The sequence below is a fragment of the Phaethon aethereus genome, assembly GCF_964289735.1.
Source record: "Phaethon aethereus genome assembly, chromosome: 3".
Lineage (NCBI taxonomy): Eukaryota > Metazoa > Chordata > Aves > Phaethontiformes > Phaethontidae > Phaethon > Phaethon aethereus.
This window is the reverse complement of record NC_138576.1, coordinates 52,299,292-52,318,963: the sequence shown is the minus strand read 5'-3', so window position 1 is coordinate 52,318,963 and position 19,672 is coordinate 52,299,292. Positions and strand designations below refer to the sequence as shown.

Sequence of the window (19,672 nt, the reverse complement as noted above, 5' to 3'; positions counted from 1 at the left end):
TATTATTATTTGCACCTAAAGCCTCAGTTGTGGTTGGCTTTCTGCTGAGCTTGGAGCTATATTCAGCTGCAGAGTTTCTAGATGGAGTGGAAGTGGTATGGCAAGGTTAACAAACAGGAGGAGAGAAGCCAGGAGAAGGCTTGATGCAGAAAACACGGCATGAAGTACATCACCTTGATGTGCAACTCGGTGGTCTGAATGTTGCTTATGCTTTGGTAATAACCAAAATAAATATCGGTTGCTTGCAACTGCTGCTCGTCCTAGCCCTGGCTGCTTCGCTGAGTGCTTGTCAGTGCTCCAGGTGAGGTGCTTCTGTAAGAGGAAAGTGCAGGAGAAAGACATGGTGGTGTGACTGGTCAGGATGCAGATCTTGCCTTTGAGATGGAAAGGTGGAGAGCAGTGCTTCTTGAGTTGAGTGTGTTTAGAAGATGGAGGCTTGGTGGAGAGCATCACTGAGCACAGAAATGTTCAAAATGAAGGGAAGATACTCGAGGACTGTTTGGAGAATTATTACGGTGTTGTCTATATAGTATTTGAAATGTTGGGATACTGGGAGCACCAGGAAATGCCTGCTATTTCTCAAGCACTAGGAGAACTTGATTAAATGCTACTTCTGAAAAAGCAGGGAAAACAGTTTTTAAAAGGTCTGCCATAGCTTGTAATTGAAGAAGAACAATTTTCGGAAGATTCCTGATGGATCAGAATTTATACAACTCTCATGACTGTTGGTAACCATGCACCTTATGAAAACAAGTGTATTTCTGTTCTCAGCATCCTCTGGAAGAAACATATTTACCCCCATTTTGCAGATGGGAAACGGAAGCTCATCTTCACAAATCCTTAGCAACGTCTCTGACAGAACAGAGACTTGAATCCAGGCTTCTCGAGTACTTGGCTGGTGCCACAATTTCAGGGGGATGCTTTCTCTCCTGAGGAACTTAACAAAGCAAGTTATTCAATCCTCAAAAAAACCCTAAGCCACTTTGCAGCGAGGGTTTTGTTATTTGAGCAATGTAACCTGCTATATGCAGTGTAATCATAGTAGTTTGACCTCTGCATGCTTTAAAAAAAAGTGAAGTTTATTGATACTGATGTGTTTTAGATAGTGAGGGAAAATATGTTAGCAGCCTGCTGATCTTGGGTTCTTAAATGTTGGGGTTTTTTCTTCCTGTAACCGTTCTGGGAAAGGGGAAGGCTGAAATAGTTTAGTTCAAGAACTAAACTTCAAGGTATTTCTCTTGGAGTGCTTGAGTTGCCAGAGAACTGTAGACATCTGCTAAGTTAAATGCTGTGTACAGACTTTTTTTCCTTGCTGTCATTTGGATGGAAGATGTTTCTCTAATTTGCTAGTGTAGCTGTAGCAGACATAAGCAGCTGTGCTAGAACTTTGAGGAAGGAGGGTGTTTTTAAGATGCAAATTCCATCCTCCAAGTGGCATTGCTAGAGACTTGTCTGACAGGCAAAATTTGTTTGTGAATGTTGGGACCCTCATCAGGAAAAAAACCCTACATCGCAAACTTCACTGTCCCAGGGAATTTGTGAAAAGACTAGTAGTAAGAGCTGCCCTTTGATCTTGCTTTATCCAAATAAGATTTGAGAAACTAAGACATCTGACTTAGACCCTGGCAGTCTCCTTAAATCCTGATGGGCTTTGGTGGTCCTGACTTAGACCTGCGCTGATAGTTTCTGGCTCTCTGAAGCTGGTTTTTAATCTTAGGGGAAAGTTCAGGGACCAGTAACTGATTAATTAAATCGCTTCTCCGATGACGAACTCATGCGAATAGAGACCTCAGCTAAAGACAGAAGTGCAATAGCGAGCGAGACCAGCATTGCTTGTTTATAACAACCTTTATCTATGTGGGGAAAACGTACTGAAGTGTAAAACTGCATTTGGCAGGCAGCTTTTAGGGACTGCGTTTGCTCCTTCAGGCCTAAAGCAGCCCCTTTGCGCTGTCTAGCCTGAACTGGCTCAATACACAGTATTTATTCATCTAAGTTGAGAACACAGATGGGGTTGGCATCATCAGAAGATGAGTGGTTTGGGCTATGGAATGGAGGCAATGGATGTGTTTTAAACGATGACCAGGGGAGAGGGAACAGGTAAGAGCCCAGACCTTTAGTTTGTATATAGCCTCGTGTTTAGCACTCATCTCCATCCCCAGCTCTAATCCCAGGTCCCTCCCATCTGTAAAAGCACTGTGCATCCGCAGCCTGCTGGGAGCTGCCTTGGTGGTGGGGCTCCCGTCTTCCCAGGGAAGCCGTGCCGCTGGCTGGGGACTAATCCTGCCGGGAGAGCTGGCTTGCAGCGGGTGCTGGGTGCACGGAGGAGGAGTGAGCCTCTGCGGCGACGGGGAGGCGAGCCCGCGTGAAGGTGCGAGGCGAGGCCGTGTCCTGCTTTGGTTCATGCCCCATGGACCCTGCTGTGCCTTCTCCGAGGGCTGCTTCTGCCCTGCAGAAGCTGCCCTTGAACCCGTGGCTCCCACCCTTCCCAAGGGAGCGGTTTAACCGGCGGGACACAAATGCACCCAAGTCTTTTACGCAGTTTGCTCCTCGGCTGCACGAAGGGCCGGGTTGCCGTCGGCCTGGCAGAAAGCTTCATCCAGCTGAGGGAGAGGGCAAGCGGTGAACTGATGGAGGGGTATCCAGCCTCCCCCTTACCTGCGAGGCGGCATGTCCGCAGAAGCGTGTGCGAGGACGTGGTTGCTGCTGTTCTGACTGAGCAAAAACCCTTCCCTCCCTCCCGCCACGAACAGCTATTTATCCTGTCTCGAAAAGAAAGCAGATGCAAATGTAGATCAGGTACTTTCGGCAGTTTAAGAGCTCTTTGAGGTTGGGAAAAAGAAATCTGATTAGGGTTACAGCTGTTTCATTTCCTGACAGATGCACAGAGTGTTATGTGCTGGCGTGCTGCGGATGTACACACATGCATCGGTCTCATTTTGTATCAGTGGCACAACCACACAGCAGCCGGCTGTGTACTGAACTCCTTGTCCCGGACACCCTGCCAAAATATGCTTTATGCAGAATTTTCTGTGAACCAGGTTGTGTTGTGTGTGTGTGTGCATATAAATTCGTGCATGTTTTCTCCGGTTGGCAGGGCCTTTGTTGTTGAATTTTTTTGTTGCTGGAGTGGGGCAGTACACTGTAAACAAGCGTGGCTAATTATAAAGCACCTATATAAAAAATAATTTGCATTTGTACAAATGGTACGAGTAAAAGTACCCGTGTAAGAGTACCACGAGTACCCAGCCCTGAACGGAGAATTCTTTTCTTTCTTGCAACCACAGCTGAAAAGCTGTTTATAACGAAATGCTGAGATGGTGTAATTTTCTTTTCTAGGAACTTGGGATAAGAATTCCTAGACCACTGGGACACGGACCAAGCAGATTCATCCCCGAGAAGGAGGTGTGGTAGTGTTTTCAAGTACACAGTGAACTTTATGCTTTTAAGGAACACCCTGTTAGTAGTAACCCACATTTGGTTTCAGGACAGCTGCCGAGCTGCAAAACATTTTCAGTCGTGATCACATTCGGTCCTGGTGAGACTTTGGCCACAGTTCTAGGCTGCAGACGCAGAGAGAGCCCTGGGGAGCTTTGGAATAGTTACAACCCCTCCTGTACTTCTATCTAGCATAAGAGAAACCCAGTAGTGTCTTCTGTAAGAGTGTCCGTTTCCTTGTGAACATCCGGATGTAATTTCCTACTGGTCCACAAGGCACCTGCCCCCCTGGCCTGGGGTTACTTTTTCTTGAGCTGCCTCTACCATTCTGAATAATCTGAGAAGCTTCAGAGTGCTGTGGCTGAGCGTTTCAGGTGCTTCTCTTCTGATCGTCTGGTAAGAGAATTTGGAGCAGAGGAAAAGTTAGTAATACGCCTGTGGTTTTCTAGGAATTTTAGTGCCTTAAGTTTCAATTTCCTTTTATTTCTCTGTCTTATCATCTTAGCTAGTTTTATACTTCTTTCTCTCTTTTTCCTTTAGTAGAAATGATTATTCAGTTAGCTTTTTGTTGTTATAATAAAGTAAGTTAGCTCAATTTGGGGCATTCAAGAAAGTGAAGGTGGGACAGTTAAAAGTGAGAAGTCAGTGTCGCACAGGAGGAAGCATTAAGACAAAAATCTCCTTTTGCTGACAAAACCACTTGTGACCTCCTAAATGAGAGGTATTAAAGGGATTTTATGTGCCTTGCCTTATGTGCACTGATTTAATGCCGTTAATAGATTTATAATATAATACCTTTCACTGGGGCTTCTGGGTGCTGTGGTAATATATGTATTATTTCATTGGTACTTCTTGGACGATATTGCTAATTGTCCTTTCTGCTCAATCAGACAATTCAAGTGGGAAACGAAGACGCCATGATGCACACGCTGTTTGCAGATTCTTTTGCTACACTGGGCAGATTGGACAATGTTACCTTGGTGATGGTTTTTCACCCACAGTATCTTGAAAGCTTTCTAAAAACTCAGCACTATCTACTGCAAATGGATGGTCCGCTCCCGCTTCATTACCGGCACTACATCGGGATAATGGTATGCTGGAACATAAAGCAGCAAGCAGAAACAGCCACTTTGGCAACAATCTCTGGTCTTGTTTAATAGCAGTTATTACTGTGTTTTGCAGTTTCTAGTTGGAAAGGCATTTCATCGGGAGCTAAGGGGAAAAGCAGAGTAGGCTGGTTTGTGTCTGGTTTACAGATTGTTTCATAAGACCAGAACTTTATGTTCATAGTTTTGGTAGGAATGTGAGAAAGAGGGGAAAAGAACCTGTTACAAAAATAAGACAATTGTTTATTTTTGGTTTCCTTAGTATCTCAGAAACTGTTTTTCAAGAAAGCTTGTTTATATGTGTCCTGTCGAATACAGCTCCCTCTAATTCAATAGTCCCATCATCCGTTTCTGAATGTCTAAATTCTAAGCATGTTTTCTGCCAGAAGTGGTTGATTTCATAATTTCCAATCTGCCACTGCAATCATCTTTGCCTGCTGAAGTTGAATTAAAGTTTTGGGCTGTGTCTTAATTTGATGGGGAAGGTGTTACTGTTTGAATAAATGATACTGGGTCTATTCTTTGCTGAAAAGCTGCCCTCTTGCTATATGCAGTCTAAAACATGCTTTTGTTTTAGCTGGCAAAGAGTCACCTAGAGGCAGCCTGGCTTCTTCCCCACTGGAGACTACTATGCAGTATGGATTACTTGCTTCAGGACATATAATATATGCCTCTACTTCTTCTTGGATATAGGAAGATGTTGCACCTGTAGCCAGCATTGTTATAATGTGTAATGAGGAGTATTTATGTTGTGAGAACAATATCCAAAAGAGGCTGATGTGTTAACCCTCCCCCCCCTTTTTTTTTTTACTTCAGCCTTTGATCACTGCCAGTCTTATTCTTGAATATTTTGAGGAAATGATGACTTATGGCATTTGTCATAAAGCACTAACTTACTGTAACTGTTTTCTGTATCACAATTGTGTTTTCCTTCCTAGGCTGCAGCACGACATCAGTGCTCTTACCTTGTTAACCTCCATGTGAATGACTTCCTTCATGTCGGTGGAGACCCTAAATGGTTGAATGGCCTGGAAAATGCACCTCAAAAACTGCAAAATTTAGGAGAACTGAACAAAATGTTGGCTCACCGGCCTTGGCTTATCACCAAGGAGCATATCGAGGTAAATCTTTCATGGAGTACTGTGAATGTACCTTTATTTTTCAGTAAATGAAATCACAGACTCTTAGGATTGACAGAGCGAGAGATGTTCTGTGTTACTTGACTTTCATTTCAGTGTTATATCACTGTGATACTGCATGATGTAATATCTCTTGCGCCCTTGTAAAACTAATGTGAACGTTAATTGTCTCAAACAACTAACGAATTTAATTTACAACACACTGGCATGTCAGAGTTGTCACGTCAGGATTCTGTTGGTGCAATGAGGATGTGCTCAGGTGTGCGCTTCTTGAAGTCGTGCGCTTCCCGTAGCCAGAACCCCCTCAGCGTTTCTGAGATGCTGCCAGAGTTAGGCTGAACACCGATGGCCGCCGTTCTCTCTCAGTTGCAGCTGGTTCACAGGCTTAGTTTTCAGGCTGGGTTGGAGGGAGCTGGCTGGCAGAAGAGCCCAGGGGAGGGGTGGTGGTACAAGCCCCCAAGCAGCTGCTTCGGCTGCTCCCTCCTCTGAGGTCTACCCGGATCCTCGGCCGCCTTCGAGGGTGCTTGCGGCGCGTGTGCAGCGACGGCAGCTCTCACGGCAGGGGCATGCCTGCGGTCGCTGGAGCAGCACCGCCGCCGCCGCTCTCCTCTTCACCCTCGGCACGGAGGAAGCGGGCGCTGGGACTTCCTCGGCACCGTCTGCCAGGTGGAGGGGCGGTGGCAGGTCTCGCTGGGAGGCAGGATGCCGCTGGGCGGTGGGGGAAGGCGCGCACCCTGCCAGAAGGCCCCAAACCTCCCACACTTTCCTGCCTGAAAGGGAAGTTGGGGTTTGAAGTTTCCTGTCAGATGTAGAGCATTCCACCCTCAGGGACAAGATGGAGGGAGCCCGGCCCTGATGCCAGGTTTTAGACAGCTGATCCGCAAGGAGTTGCCAGGGTTTTCTGAGACTGTAAAGACCAGTTGAAGACACGGGCGACTTTTGTGGTTGCCTCTTCATCAGAGGTGTGGAATTTCAACGCAAGTCGGTCTGGCCTCAATACAAACCATATGGTGTGAAATAGAAACCCCAGCTGATTCGGGAGGTGAGGGCCAGAAAGGGGAGAGAAGTCGCCTCATGTGTGGCTTTAACCACATGAGGCTGTGGCTGGCAGGTAACCTGGCAAGGGGACACTGAGCACGCTAATGGCAGCAGAGAGTTAGGAAGCAATTGTGGACCTTGGAAAAATAGTTTTCTCTGGTAAAGAAATGTATTGATAAACTCCATTAAAGGTGGGATCATTTGAATGGCTTTTTAAAATTAATACTTTTGTCTTGCGTTATTTTTCAAGCAACTTTTGAAGACTGAAGAGAACAGCTGGTCCCTGGCAGAGCTGATCCACGCGGTCGTTCTCCTTACGCACTACCACTCCCTTGCTTCCTTCACCTTTGGTTGTGGCATCAGCCCGGAGATCGACTGCGAAGGGGGTCACACCTTCAGGCCCCCTTCCGTCAGTAACTATTGCATATGCGATATTACGAATGGTTACCACGGGGTGGATGAAATTCATGCCAGCCCAACTGGAAGTGTTCCGGTAAGTATCTGTCTGAACAAACAATCTCTTTCAATAGCAGTAGTTTTTTTGTTAACTTAATACATGGAGGGTGCCCATCTCTTTTCGTTCAGTGAGGGTGGGGTTGATTAGCCTAATCCAGTTGAGGGCTAACTATCTGAAAAGACACATTTAGGAGAAGCTGAAATGACACGGGTAAGCTGGGGGAAGTTACTAAAGGGAGAGACAAAGATACAATCTCTCAGTTGTCTATTTTTTTAGTCTCTTGTCTTTCATATACGCAAACTGAGATGACTCCTGGCCCCAGCTAGTTCATGATACGTGTCCTGAGCAGCGGTGTCCAGGAACGCTTTTTTTTGTGGGTGCAGTGGAAAGATGGCTCTTCCTTTGATTCCAGTCTTTGCCTTTGTTGCCTTGAGGTGTTTCTGATACATTATGCAACAGATCATTCACAATTTTCCGACTCTGTCTCTAAAACAGTTATTTCCTGCCTGCAGCGCTTATGCTCACTGATCTGTACTTGCTTCCACTTAGTAAAAAGCATGATGTGAACTAAGCTGGTTTAAGAACAGTGATAACAGGGTATTTTCAATGCAGGTTCTTTTACTGCAACAGTGTGGGTGGCATTTAAATTTTGTTTGATGGAGCTTGCTGCTTCTCTGAAGGTACAAGCTGAATGCAAAAGGCAGAGAGGAAAAGGGCAGAACTGTATAAATTGAAGATAACTTTATTTTCCTTTGTGCTGATGGACTTTTACAAGACCAGATACTGAATTAATAGTGTTGTGGTGTTAAAACAGCTCTTGTGAAATAAGATTATCTTGCGCTAGTTTTCCTTTGAGGCTTCATTAAATCTGCATTTACATTCGCTCTTCCTTTTTCCTTCAGTATGTTTCTTCTCTGTGAGCAGAGAAGGGGAAAAATACAGTTGGGTAGTAAATTGTGGTTACTTCCTCTATCAGAATTTCTGTTACAGCGCCTTGTTTTTCAGTTGTTAAACATTTACATTAAGTAAGAGAAATTACTTCAATTTTAGTGTAAAAACCACTTGTTCCAAAAAGCTGTGATTCTTAAAATATGTGACTCTAAAAATACCAGGGATCTAACTGAGAAAAGATTATTAAATATTGAACTGTTGGGTCAGTACAGATTTCTTTCAAGAACTGTTTTCCTCGAAAAATCAGTATTTAAAGATGTAAATGAAGGACATAGCTCACGTTTAGATTTTCTGGCTTGACATTTCTGCCATCACTGACAGTTCTTGGTACATGGAAATGAAATGTTTTTCTCTCCTTTTCAAGTCTATGGAGTCCGTCTGTGAAGTTGAAGCTCTTATGGAGAAAATGAAGCAGCTACAGGAGTGTAGAGATGAAGAGGAAGCCAGCCAGGAAGAGATGGCCACACGTTTTGAAAGAGAGAAGCGAGAAAGCATGTTCGTGTGTTCTTCAGGTAGAACAGATGTAGAGTGTATCTATATTTGTTTAGACATTTCCAAATCACTTGAAGAAATACTTACTGCTGCTGCAAAAGGGGGGGGAAAAAAAGTGTTATTAGATGTCTCAAAAACATTACTGTTTCTTTGATGGGATCAAGATTAGGGGTGCCTTGTTTCCTTCCAGGAACACTTAAAAACAAAGTAGTGCCACAATTTGTGGCTTCTCTCAAACACACCGTAACATCATAATATTATGTTTAATAGACATTTCCAACAGAAATGGAATCCCGAGAGAGAGATTTAAAAGTTTCACAAGAGATTTAAGCATCTCACAAGACATTGTAAAAAGAAGTCCTTAACACACTTAGCTATTTACGTGTATGAAACACTACTTTCCAGATTAACAGTGAGATAATTGTTACAAGCTTTAGGGTTGTTGTGGGCTCTTCAACAGAGTTTCCTCTATAATAAACTTGGCATGGAAGTCTTGGAGGTCTCACTTTTTAATAAGCTCTCCGTTCCAAAGCAGATTTTCCCTTGACATTTTTTAAGACCCCTTGAGTTGGGAGCAGAGTGTCCCCTAGACTTGGGAGAGAGAGTGAAGGCTGGTACATCACAGAAGGGAGAAAAAGATGTTTGCCTGTAAGAAAGAATCTGAGTGTTTTTCATGGAGTTGCCTCTAAAAAACCATAGTTGCAGTCACACTGAGCTGTACCAAAGAATTTTAATACGGGTAGTCCAGTGAAACTGTGTGTTTATTTAAAAAGCACAGAGGCTCCCATTCTTCTGTAGCAGTTCCACTAGCACACTTCCAGTTTGTTCTTACCAAAATTGTGTGAAATTGTGTTTGAAATTAACAGAAGATGAAGAATCGGCACCAACAAGAGACGTGTCTCGTCACTTTGAGGATACCAGCTATGGTTACAAAGACTTCTCCAGGCATGGAATGCACGTGCCCACCTTTCGTGTCCAGGTAACAAGGATGGGGGCTGCTGTCAGGAGCCTGAGCGCGCAGTCTGTCTGTTGTGCCAAACGCCAAACCTGGACATTGCTGTGCTGTAACCTGAGATGAATTACGTTAAAGCACTGGGTCTTCACAAAGTTCTTTTCTGAAATGCTCCGTTCTGCATTTTTACTTATTCTAAGGATTATTCCTGGGAAGACCACGGCTATTCCTTGGTGAATCGTCTTTACCCAGATGTGGGACAACTACTTGATGAGAAGTTTCATATTGCTTATAATCTGACTTACAACACAATGGCCATGCACAAAGACGTGGATACCTCAATGCTAAGACGCGCTATTTGGAACTATATTCATTGTATGTTTGGAATAAGGTCAGTTTTACTACTTTTGTTCTATATACGTAGGACTTGTTTAGCATCAGCTTTTTTTTTTTTGTGTTCTTGCTCAGATTGAAGCAAAGCTATTTATTAAACAAACGTGTGTATTTTTAAACATATTTTTATTTATGGGGAAGGGCCAGTAGAGGTACAAATTACACAATAATTTATTCTGTCACAGGAACTTACAAACAAAGCAAGTGAAATAACGGGTTCTTGAAAATGAAAGTGTTTTTCTTTCCATTCCGAACAGATACGATGATTATGACTATGGTGAAATTAATCAGTTGTTGGACCGCAGCTTTAAAGTTTATATCAAGACTGTGGTTTGCACTCCTGAGAAGACCACAAAAAGAATGTATGATAGCTTCTGGAGGCAGTTTGAACACTCTGAGAAGGTACGGTTTGCATAGCTTCTGAGGGACACGGGCAGTAGATCCCTTTGCCACGCTAACAGCCGCAGCTACCCAGCCGGCGTTTCAGCTTTAGCTGATGTTACCGGGATTCTGCTCACATTTAGTAAATTCAGCAGGAGGTGTAGTGCTTCCCAGGCCGAAATAATTCTTTTCCTACTGCACGTTTGCTAGCTAACAGCTAACGTGGACTGTGCGAGCTCTCAACTCTATGGGGAGGTTAGACATGTAAAGGGTACAGCTCCATCTCGACTGCAGCTTTCTCCTCCGCTGTCAGCTGGTGGTACTGCCTGTGTCCCAGAGGGGCAGGGAAGCGATGAGAGATCCAACCCTTGGCCTCGGACCCAGACCAGCATGCTTGCTGGCCCAAGATCTTTGCACTCCTACGGTCATTTTTAGTGTCAATGGCCCCAAAGCAGTTACTGTGTATGAAAGTCTAAGGTCCTGCTGCTGGGTTATAGTCTGAATTGCACCTGCCAGTAATCTGTCTTGCTGTTACCTCTTGGATATCTGCTCCGCCCAGTTCACATCCTCCAGTTTTTCTTCAGGAAAATACTTCTAGGCCTCACTTAAAATGAACGTTGACACAGTGCTGAAACACATACGAGCCTTAGTGGTCGTATCATCAGAGGCTCTACTTCCTGCTAAACTCTGTGCAAATAGTTTAGAGAGACCCCATTAGAATACGGGTGCTATAACTACAGTGATTTAAGGTTGTTCAAGTAAAATACTACCTGGGTTTGTTTTGGTTAGACTGACCGATAGAGACGAGCTTTTCAAGCGGCACACAACCCCTTCCTGAAAGCCCAAACTTTGCATCCCCATAGCCATCAAAATCCAGTATCGCACCTGTACGTGTTGCTGAATGTCCACCCTTGCGGAAATCAGGCGACTGAAACCACACACAGCTGTCGCGTGCCAGAGCAAACTCACAGCCAGCCTGCTGTCAGTGAGAGAATACTTTTCACCCCCTTCCCCACATAGCTTCTGATCTCATCCTCAAAGAAATACAGTAAAGACATTGAGGAGATGAGCTGGGGAATGAAAAGTCTTACCTACGGTAGCTACTTGGACACTTCTGTCTCAATAAAGATTATAGTTTTACGGCATGTTACTGTTTTTCTTGTGCTTCACCTCAGTTTAACCACTCCATGTCTTTCAGGTGATAATTAATTACCTGTGTGTTTCTCTCTCTGTCCCACAGGGGCAAACGACCTTATCACCTCTTCCTTTGCTAACAACCCCTTCTGCTCCACAGGTACCAACTGCCCCTTTGCCTTTAGCTAATAGATTAACTCAATTGAGCTAAATTTGAACGATTCTTTTCAAGCTGCGCATAGTCTGCTGCTGAAGAAGGGCTTGTGCGCTTGAAAGCCCGTCTGTTTTTTCCAGCTAAACCAGTTGGTCTGCTAAAGGATGACTACCTCTTCCTGTGAACCTGGCCCTGCTTTGGTGTACCTGCGACCCGCTGCAGCACTGCGCTGCAATACTACACACAGCGCTTGGTCAAGCTTTCCTCCCTCTGCGAGCTTTACAGATAGAACTCGTTATCGTGGTAGCTGAAACGCAAAGCGCTTCCCCGCTGCTCTCGCTAATATGAAAACCACAGCCCCACAGACTTCCTTTCACTGGAGCACCTCATCGTGAGCACACTGGTAAAGCCTAACTTCTTTTCTTTCCCCAAGGTCCATGTAAATTTGCTTCTGGTAGAAGCTCGGATGCAAGCCGAACTACTTTACGCTCTGAGAGCTATTACTCGCTATATGACCTGATGTCTCCGGCTGCCTGTCGACGTTGGAATGTTCTGCAGCTGCAGTATGGCAGAGGAAGATACGAAGCCTCAGGACCAACGGTAGCTATAAGTTAAGATGCTCATTGTGCCATAACTCCTTTTAGTCTCAGCTCTCTCCATGTTTGGAATATCACTGCTGCCACTCGGCAGTGAGCGCTTGGCAGTTGAAAAGACAGGGTTGTGCAGAAGTGCTGCCTGCTCTCATGGTATTTTGGCTTTAGACAGCACGGGACACTCTATGGACTTGTGGCAATATAGCAAATGATAGATACATAAATCTTGTGTTAAGGCAAATGCTGCGGGAGCTGGAGCGTGAAAAGAAGTGGGACTTGACGACATTTGCTTTCCCTATGAGAATAATTTTAGAAAATCTTGATGCTGCTATTTGTGCTGGTGGAGTGAACAGACACAGGCTGTTCCAGTTAAGCTAAAAGTGAAAGTGAGCACTGCTATTGTCTGAGCCTTTATTGTGTGTGGTTTCAAAAAAGCCTTGTTATTTAGATTTCTTTCTTTAATCAGAACTAAACCTCTTCTGTCCACACTGAGAATTTGAAAGATAGCAGTCAATTTTCTCAAATAGTTTAGCCTTAAAATGCTGCAGGACACTTGTTCAGCATTATTTGGTGAGCTCCCAGGTGCAATGGTCTTCGGATGGAACAAAGGGGACTCAAGTCCTCAGAGCTTTTGAGACCTAACTACGTGACATGTTGAGTAGCTTCTTGTCCCGTTTTTCAAGGAGGAACTGAGGAGGAGCTAGGACGAGATGGGGGAATGTTGTTCTAGACTGCCAAACAGTCCTACTGTATTACATGCCCAATGCTGGTCTTACTGATTTTTGCAGTTGCTTAAATAACTAGGCTAAAAACCATCTATTTTTAGTAAATCAAAACATGATTAAAATGCTGACGTTTAATATACAGTGGTTTTGGAGAACACCTGAATACTTTTGTATGAGTGCGAATTGCTTTTTAAATTTGTCAGTATTACTGGTATTTTTTAAATAAAGGTAACAACTTTTTCTCCTGGCGTTTTTGTGTGGTTTAACTTTACGCTTCTGTTCTTACTGGTTTACTTACTGGTTCAATGACCATTTTAAAATGTTTGAAACAGTAACTAAGCAAACAAAATGACAAACCATGAATTCTTCAACCTCAATGCAAAGAGGAACACCTCTCGCATACTCCTGATGTTTTCACCCTTCCCATAGCCCTCCACCCTCTGTTCAGGTGTACTGTGTCATACAGGCTTTTTTTCCTTCCTCACAGGTGTAAAGGGTGTGATATGATCACAGATTCCAACTGTATGTTTATATAATCACTTATTTTCAATAACTAGCTCTAAATATTGTTTTAAGAGTTAAACCCATTTTCAAATCCTCCTGTAGTGAACTTAGTTCCAGATTAGGCTGCTAATTTTCTTAGCCTCGTGCCAAAAAGCTATCTGGCATCAGAAGGATGGTCAGGTCGGTGCAGTTAGACTGCGGACTTTATGGCAAGAGGTAACAGGCAGCAGGAGGGGGATTTGCTGCAAGGGAGTGACAAATTCTTTTGGACATGCTCCTACAGCTGGCTGTAACAGGGGTTTTAGTGCACTCCGGTGTAGAAACTCCTACCTGCTTACAGGAAGGTAGGAGCCGTGTTTGTAAGGCAGGAAAGAAATGGATTTTCCCAAGCTTGCAGGCAGAATTAAATTCAGATTTCTGTCCCCTGGCCTGGTTCTCAGTTAGCTCAGACTGGTTTCTCTTGCTACAGAACATCCTGAGAACAGTTTTCAGTTTACAGTCCGAGAAGCTAAAATATCTAAAAAGATCTAGGGGACAAACATTAATTTTTGACAGTTTGTTGTGACTAACAGGAAGCATCTGCTGCTTCCTCTTAACTAAAAATACGGGATTTTTAATGTTCCAAAAACAGAGCAAAACTTTCCTGTCTAAGGGCATATCGTAAAGCTAAGCTATGCCTACAGCCACAGAAGAAGTATCTTTCCAGTCTGTAAATAGAGTGGCTGCAGCACCCCATTATTCTCCTGCTGCTTTTTGGGGGTGGTCAAAGGTAGACATGAAATTTATTGAGAAGCCTAATCTGGTTGTTTCCATCCTACACTCTCCAGCCACATGCAGGTACCTGCAGCAAACACTGCAGAGTGTCAGTGTGTGTATGTACACGTGTGTGTGTCAGTGGCTTCATAGGGTCACATTTTCAAACAGACAGAGCGACTTACTTACTGATTTTGGACAAAGGGCCTGGAAATGGCAGGGGATTTTCCATTAAAAAGGCTGAGGTGTTTGTGGTCTTAAGCAGAAGAGAACAAGCAAGGCTGTTTGTTACACACAGTGGCAACCAAAGACAATGGGCTTAGTCTTTAAAAACAAGAAGATGGTTACGTTGCCAGAAGCTCCATGGAAGCAGCGATCGCTGCACGGAGCAGCAGCCGTGTATGATGCCAGGGCATGAGGGGCAGGCTGTAAGCCCTGACAGCTCCCGAGTAGCTGCTGCAGAGCCTCGGCCTGCGGCTGCAAAGTGCAGCAGCTCAGGTGCGCAGCAGCAACCTCCGTGCACCTCAGATGTTGTGGGCGCTAGTAGTGCTGGCAACTCACCCCAAAAGAGCACGTTGTCAGGGGTTCCTGTCCAAAGGCTGCGGGGCAACGCGTGGAAGGAATCTGGGTGCACCAGCAGGAGTGAAAGGAACTAAATGGCTGGCTGCTGTGTGGGCTCAAGTAGGACTCTATTAAAAAAGAAAACAAAAAACAACAGAACCACACAGGCTTTTCTTTTGAGTCTGTGCTTAAAGGAGCATGGCAGAGCCATCTGCCCTGTGAGCAGCAGCTGAGAGCCCTCCCCAGTAGCCCTTGCCTTTCCATCTTCTTTGTAGGTTGTTGAAAACTTTGCACGTGCATGCGTGCACACACACCCCAACCCCGATGAAGAGTAGAGCATGACAGAGGCCAAGTACGTGGTCACCAAACAGGAATGGGTGCCTGAAGTCACAGGAGCTTCTTCGTTGAGGTTTGTGGCAAAGCTGCCCAAATGGTAGAAGACACCGTAAGGATACATCAGAAATTCAGCATTTTGGGGCTTGCTCTTGTTACTCACAAGTTGGTCTTTTTTCAAAGACACAGGCTGGTGCAGCTCCACAGAAGCCACTGCTGGGTTTTGCTGTTAGGTGCCCCTGAGGCCTCTGCTGCCCTCTCTGCTCTGCCCAGCTCCTCTGAACGCGCCTCATCCTGAAGCAGACCCAGGCCCCACTCTGAACATGAGGCCAGAGCACACACACACAGGCTGCCCCAGCTTTGCTCTCCACTACAGGATACCCAAATTTGCCCTGTGTTACAGGACACACTACACAGCACTCCAGGCCCCTGTTTACAGTTTGATCAGCAATGACTGACATGCATAACTAGCATTTTCTTTGAGTGAATCCCAATTGCCTAAATATCCACCTCGACCCCAGCGGAACATCAGTTTTGGGGTGTCTTCTGACAGATACTTGGTGCTTGTCAATTCTGATTAGACCTGCTGACAGGACTTGGCCACAAGGCCTTTTCCACTGCATCCCCACCCTGCCTTACATAGCCTGGTGTTTGCCTGCCTTTTGCCTTGATGCAAATGCCAAGAACAAATGCCTCTACCTGCCTCCCCACAGGGGAGTACTTAACCATCAGTCTTTCTTTAATACCCAAAAAAGCAAATCCATTCTTTTTCCCAAGAAACAAACGGGGCATTGAAGCTATTTATCTGCCCCCTTAACTTCACCTAAAATTAAAATGGCAAAAGAAGGAATGATAATTGACATCTTTCTGAGCTCAGCAGAGCTGCTGTTGGAGCCACACCACACTAAACTGCTGAGCAGTTCCCTCCTGCGGACTGCAGTGACTTGAGACTGCTGCATGCCCTCCCGAAGCGATTCGCTGCAGGGCTGAGCCTTGCTGGTCACAAGAAATACCCGAGCTGCTGGGACAAAATAAATGCTGAGAATTTTCATTACCTTCATTGAAGTTTCCTCCTCACTCCCACAGTCTGAGCCATGAGATCTCCCCTCCCCTACCCCATCAACAGTAAAGAAGTCCCCAAGAATGTAGAAGCAGGGACCTAAACTAGGAAAAAAGTTTCCCTGCTCTTCTACTGCCGCTCTACTTCCCAGCCTCCTCACTTTGTCTCCTCACCCAGAAGCAGAGGTCCGGGCACTGCCAAAGGTACAGCGGTGCCACTGAGGGAGCTCTGAACTGCTGCCTCAGAGAAACAAATTCCTCCAGCCTCTCTGCAGGGATTGCCAGGCTGGAGCCTTGCTGTCCTGGCACACTCATCACCGTGTGAGGCTGCTGACCCTCAGGATCAGAGCCAGGAGCCCAGCAGCTCCTGCATAGCAGTTTATTCTTAGTAATCTGAGGTCTGAAAAGAGACAAATGGGTCAGGTCGGTAAAGCTCTCTGTAGCTAATTGGGCTGTTAACACTTGAGGCCAGTGACACACCTGCTGAGCTAATCCATGGGCTACTAGCAGGGACTTATACACACTGAAAGGATGAAAACTGATGAATAAACAAGCCAGCAGCAGTCAGAGGGAACATGAAGGATGCAGTCTTTTTTTTGCCCCGTGGATGGAGACAGGAGCCCAGGGTAGACGACTGGCCAAGATGGTCTGAGAAGTAGAGGCACACAGGTGGCTCCTGGGAATGTGGCAACAACTGAAAGAACACACCAGACTAGCGAAAAATATTCTCTTACATCAGGGACAGGGGTGTTTTGCCTTAAGTCCCAATTCAGAAAAGCCTCTTTCCAGTGCAGCTCTACCTATAGCCCACCAGCACCGAGGCAGGAGCTGGGATACCCTAGCTACACAGTATCAGGTAAAGAAAGGGGGATCTCCAAATGAAAGGGGAGCAGCTTTCCCCATTCAGTCTGAAGAGTGAAGCTTATGATTTAACACAGCAGAATGCCCCAACTGCATTTGGGTTACGCTGTCACAGAATTTCATATGAACAAAAAGCGTGTCAAAGTCTGTAGGTAGGATGTGGCTCCTGTCACGTAACATTCTTTTATAGTGCAGAGCATTTTTGATATCACAGAGGTCCAGGTACTCACGGTAATTTAACCTTTTAAAAATTAAAAGTTTGGCAAATAGTTTTGTTTCATTTTCCCAGACAAGGAAACTATGCAATTAATGGCAAATCACACTGAACACGTGCTTGATCAGCTCAAATATATTGTAAAAAGTAATTACACATGCAAAAATGGCATACAAGCTTCTCAAAAGATATTATCCAGTATATAAATACCAGGTTTTACTGACTTTTTTTTTTAAATTAAATTGTCATGCTCTCCATGGCAATGTATGGGTATATTAGAAATATAAAGCTGTACAATCTACACCACACACAAAAAAAAGACTGATCAAAATGGAGTAATAATCACAGTTGGAAGAAAGGAGTGATGGCTTTGAATTCTATCAAGGAGTTTTTCTGCCACAGGTTTGAACTCTCTTTCCCAATACAGTTTGTGGCAGTCCCTTAAATCACGGTCGAGGCTGTAATCCAATGCTAGCTCTTCATCTGTAATCAAGGAAAATATTTTTATCAGTTCGGAATAAAAATATACCCAACTATGTCTTTTATGACCACAGCACATACACAACTGGTAAGTTGTATGTATGTTGATGGCTTAAAAACAACTCTATGTTTAAGAAAAAGTAAGCACCACTGTCTGAGGGACTGACTTAGATTTAACTGAAAATAAAGGATGTTAAGGTCAGTAAAACGGTAGAAAGAGTATTGCAGGTTCTTTTATTCTCACACACCACAGGTGTAGCTAAACTGTATCTCCAAGATCAAGCATTTTCTGTAACTGTCAGCCTGGCAACTAGTTAGGTTTTCACATTACCCACAGCAATTTTGCTAATGTAAGTAACCAATTCATCTAACTACAACTATACGTTTTTTCCTGTCACAAATTGCTCTGCTAATCTGGTTCATGAAGACTCTTTCAAACTCTATCGACTATCATACTTAAAGAACTTGAGCCACACTAGTTACTATATTGCTGATGCCCTCCCTTCCTCACAAACCTCATAAATAAAATAATAGGACACACTTAATAGAGACAAGCAACGTTACGAAACAAAGGAAGTCGTTGCTCATTATTCCCCCTCCATTTTGCCTGGCATTGGATATGGCAAAGAAACAAACCCTTACAGAAAAAAGAAATCAATCTGCAACCAGAAGCGTGCTCCTGAATCGGGAATCTACAAACACAACTGATAATACTGAACAAATGCTTCCATACAGTTTAACAGACGGATATTTCACAGCCCTTAGGCCATAAACAGACCTAAAAGGAAGATACAATCCTGCGCCCAGTGGGCAGCGTGACGTATCTTTGTCCTAGACTGTGAAAAAGCAGCAGATTCACAATCTGTTAAATAAGTAAGAGAGCTTACTGCACATTCCCAGCAGGTAAAAGACAACTTGGAGCTGAAGAGACACTTGTTACCCACGTTTTGAGTCAAACTTTGTCTAGAAAACAGATGCTCAAACAGCAACTATTCCCATTTAAAAGAATGCCAAGGTGCCTATGCAGAGCATATAGCCTGAGCTGCAACAGCTACAAATGAAGAGACAACATTACTTGTGCATGGAGATGGGCTGCATTTCATAGAAGGTTACCAGTAACTGCCAACAATACTTGATTTCTATGCCACTCACTACAATGTTCCGAAATTACCAAAATTAAGGAGATGCTGATTGTGAGGTAGATTCCAAAAGGGGTTTTGCATAAAGAGAAGATGCCACTTAGGGGCTTTTTGTAATAAAGAGAAAAAAAATCCCATTCTTTCAAGAAGGAAGACATGTCATATCTCTGCAGGAAGAAACCCTATAATCAGAGATAAAAAACAGCCTCAGACATCAGATCTACATTTGATAGTATCATAGGATAATTTAGGTTGGACAGGACCTCTGGAGTAGAGCCACCATAGATTAGGTTGCTCTGGTCCATGTACTGTTGAGTACTGAACACCTCACAGGATGGAGATTCAACAGCCCTTCTGGTCAGCCTGTTCCAAGGCTTGACTCCTGCCATGGGGAAAACTTATTTTCCTAATATTTAATTGGAATTTTTCTTATTGCAACTTGTGCTCATTAGCTTTTGTCCTATGAATGGCACAGTAGCCCAACACATCTAAAATTAATCTCAGTAGCAGAGAAATGAGAGACCCTGAAGAGGAGGATAAAGGATTATGGTTTTCATTTTCAGAGTGAATTGCTTTGCCTACTCCTGACATGATTCTTCTACCCAAATTAACTGTCTTCTAACGCACAGCAAGAGACAGTTCTCCTTTTTATTAGACAGCTGTTCCCGCCAGAAGTTGATTGAATGTTTGTGGAATCACTGAGGTCAGGAATTCCAGCCTACAAGAAGAAGGGTCAGAACCAGTTCAAAAGCTGAAGTGTTGAACCAAAACAGTAAATTTCCCAAAGCAGAATGTCAGTAACACTGGGCATCAGT

At 44.3% G+C, this 19,672-nt stretch overlaps 2 protein-coding genes across 2 annotated transcripts in view; one reads left to right on the top strand and one right to left on the bottom strand.

The window, feature by feature from the left end:
• SESN1 (sestrin 1) overlaps positions 1–12,155 on the top strand; it is a gene marked incomplete at both ends in the record, with an annotated part of 85,314 nt that extends 73,159 nt beyond the window's left edge. Inside the window, 9 exons of the mRNA XM_081998452.1 lie at positions 3,340–3,405; positions 4,329–4,529; positions 5,483–5,665; positions 6,972–7,214; positions 8,494–8,641; positions 9,488–9,600; positions 9,774–9,964; positions 10,224–10,368; positions 12,069–12,155. Of these exons, the coding sequence (XP_081854578.1) occupies positions 3,340–3,405; positions 4,329–4,529; positions 5,483–5,665; positions 6,972–7,214; positions 8,494–8,641; positions 9,488–9,600; positions 9,774–9,964; positions 10,224–10,368; positions 12,069–12,155 (1,377 nt within the window). The remainder of the gene's footprint in view (positions 1–3,339; positions 3,406–4,328; positions 4,530–5,482; positions 5,666–6,971; positions 7,215–8,493; positions 8,642–9,487; positions 9,601–9,773; positions 9,965–10,223; positions 10,369–12,068) is intronic.
• Positions 12,156–17,563: 5,408 nt separating this feature from the next.
• ARMC2 (armadillo repeat containing 2) overlaps positions 17,564–19,672 on the bottom strand; it is a gene marked incomplete at both ends in the record, with an annotated part of 62,342 nt that continues 60,233 nt past the window's right edge. The window contains one exon of the mRNA XM_081998049.1: positions 17,564–17,721. Within this exon, the coding sequence (XP_081854175.1) occupies positions 17,564–17,721 (158 nt within the window). The remainder of the gene's footprint in view (positions 17,722–19,672) is intronic.